The sequence below is a fragment of the Fulmarus glacialis genome, unplaced genomic scaffold (genome assembly GCF_000690835.1).
Source record: "Fulmarus glacialis isolate BGI_N327 unplaced genomic scaffold, ASM69083v1 scaffold19506, whole genome shotgun sequence".
Classification (NCBI taxonomy): domain Eukaryota; kingdom Metazoa; phylum Chordata; class Aves; order Procellariiformes; family Procellariidae; genus Fulmarus; species Fulmarus glacialis.
The window spans coordinates 2,045-2,725 of record NW_009220238.1 but is presented as its reverse complement, the minus strand read 5'-3'; the positions used below and the strand labels follow the sequence as shown (position 1 = coordinate 2,725).

The 681-nt window shown below is 65.6% G+C and overlaps 1 protein-coding gene across 1 annotated transcript in view; it reads left to right on the top strand.

Moving 5' to 3' along the window:
* The window catches only part of LOC104078878 (fibroblast growth factor receptor 4-like), a gene marked incomplete at both ends in the record, with an annotated part of 4,808 nt that overhangs the window by 2,088 nt on the left and 2,039 nt on the right, over positions 1-681 (top strand). The window contains 2 exons of the mRNA XM_009580695.1: positions 1-161; positions 406-551. Coding sequence (XP_009578990.1) covers positions 1-161; positions 406-551 — 307 coding nt within the window. The remainder of the gene's footprint in view (positions 162-405; positions 552-681) is intronic.

Genomic DNA, 681 nt, shown 5'->3' with positions numbered 1-681 from the left:
AGTCAACGTACCCGGACATCGTCATCATGACCCCGGGCTCGCGGGCCGTGGCCATGGCTGCCATCATCGTGGTGCTGTGCCGGATGCAGACTCAGTCGAGCAAGCAGCCCCTGGAGCCCATGGCGGTCCACAAGCTCTCCAAATTCCCACTCATCCGACAGGTGGGTGCCAAGCTGGAGCTCTGGGGGCGCGGGGGGACCTTGGCGACTGACTGGCTCCAAGAGTGCCACCTGTGCCCGTCACACCTTAACCTGTTTCCAGCCTTGGGGCTGCCCTCCCCACTGCCTCCTGCGGCTCCCTCGCCCCGTTGCTCCGAGTGAGGGTCTCTCTGCAGCACCATTGGGTCTCTGTTTGGGCCCGGAGCACGGGGCAGGATGGCTGAAGTCCCCTGGGCTCTCTCTGCAGTTCTCCCTGGACTCCAGCTCCTCCGGGAAGTCCAGCACATCCCTGATGCGCGTCACTCGTCTCTCCTCCAGCTGCGCGCCGATGCTGGCTGGGGTCATGGAGCTGGACCTCCCCCTTGATGCCAAGTGGGAGTTCCCCCGAGACAAGTACGGTGCTGGGCAGCGTGGGGCAGGTCTGGGTCTGGGGGCTGCTCTCCCCACCAGCCCGGGGACAGCAGCATGTGGGTGACGGGTGGGGAGGTGTCCAGCCATCACCAGGCACCTCAGCACTGCCGTA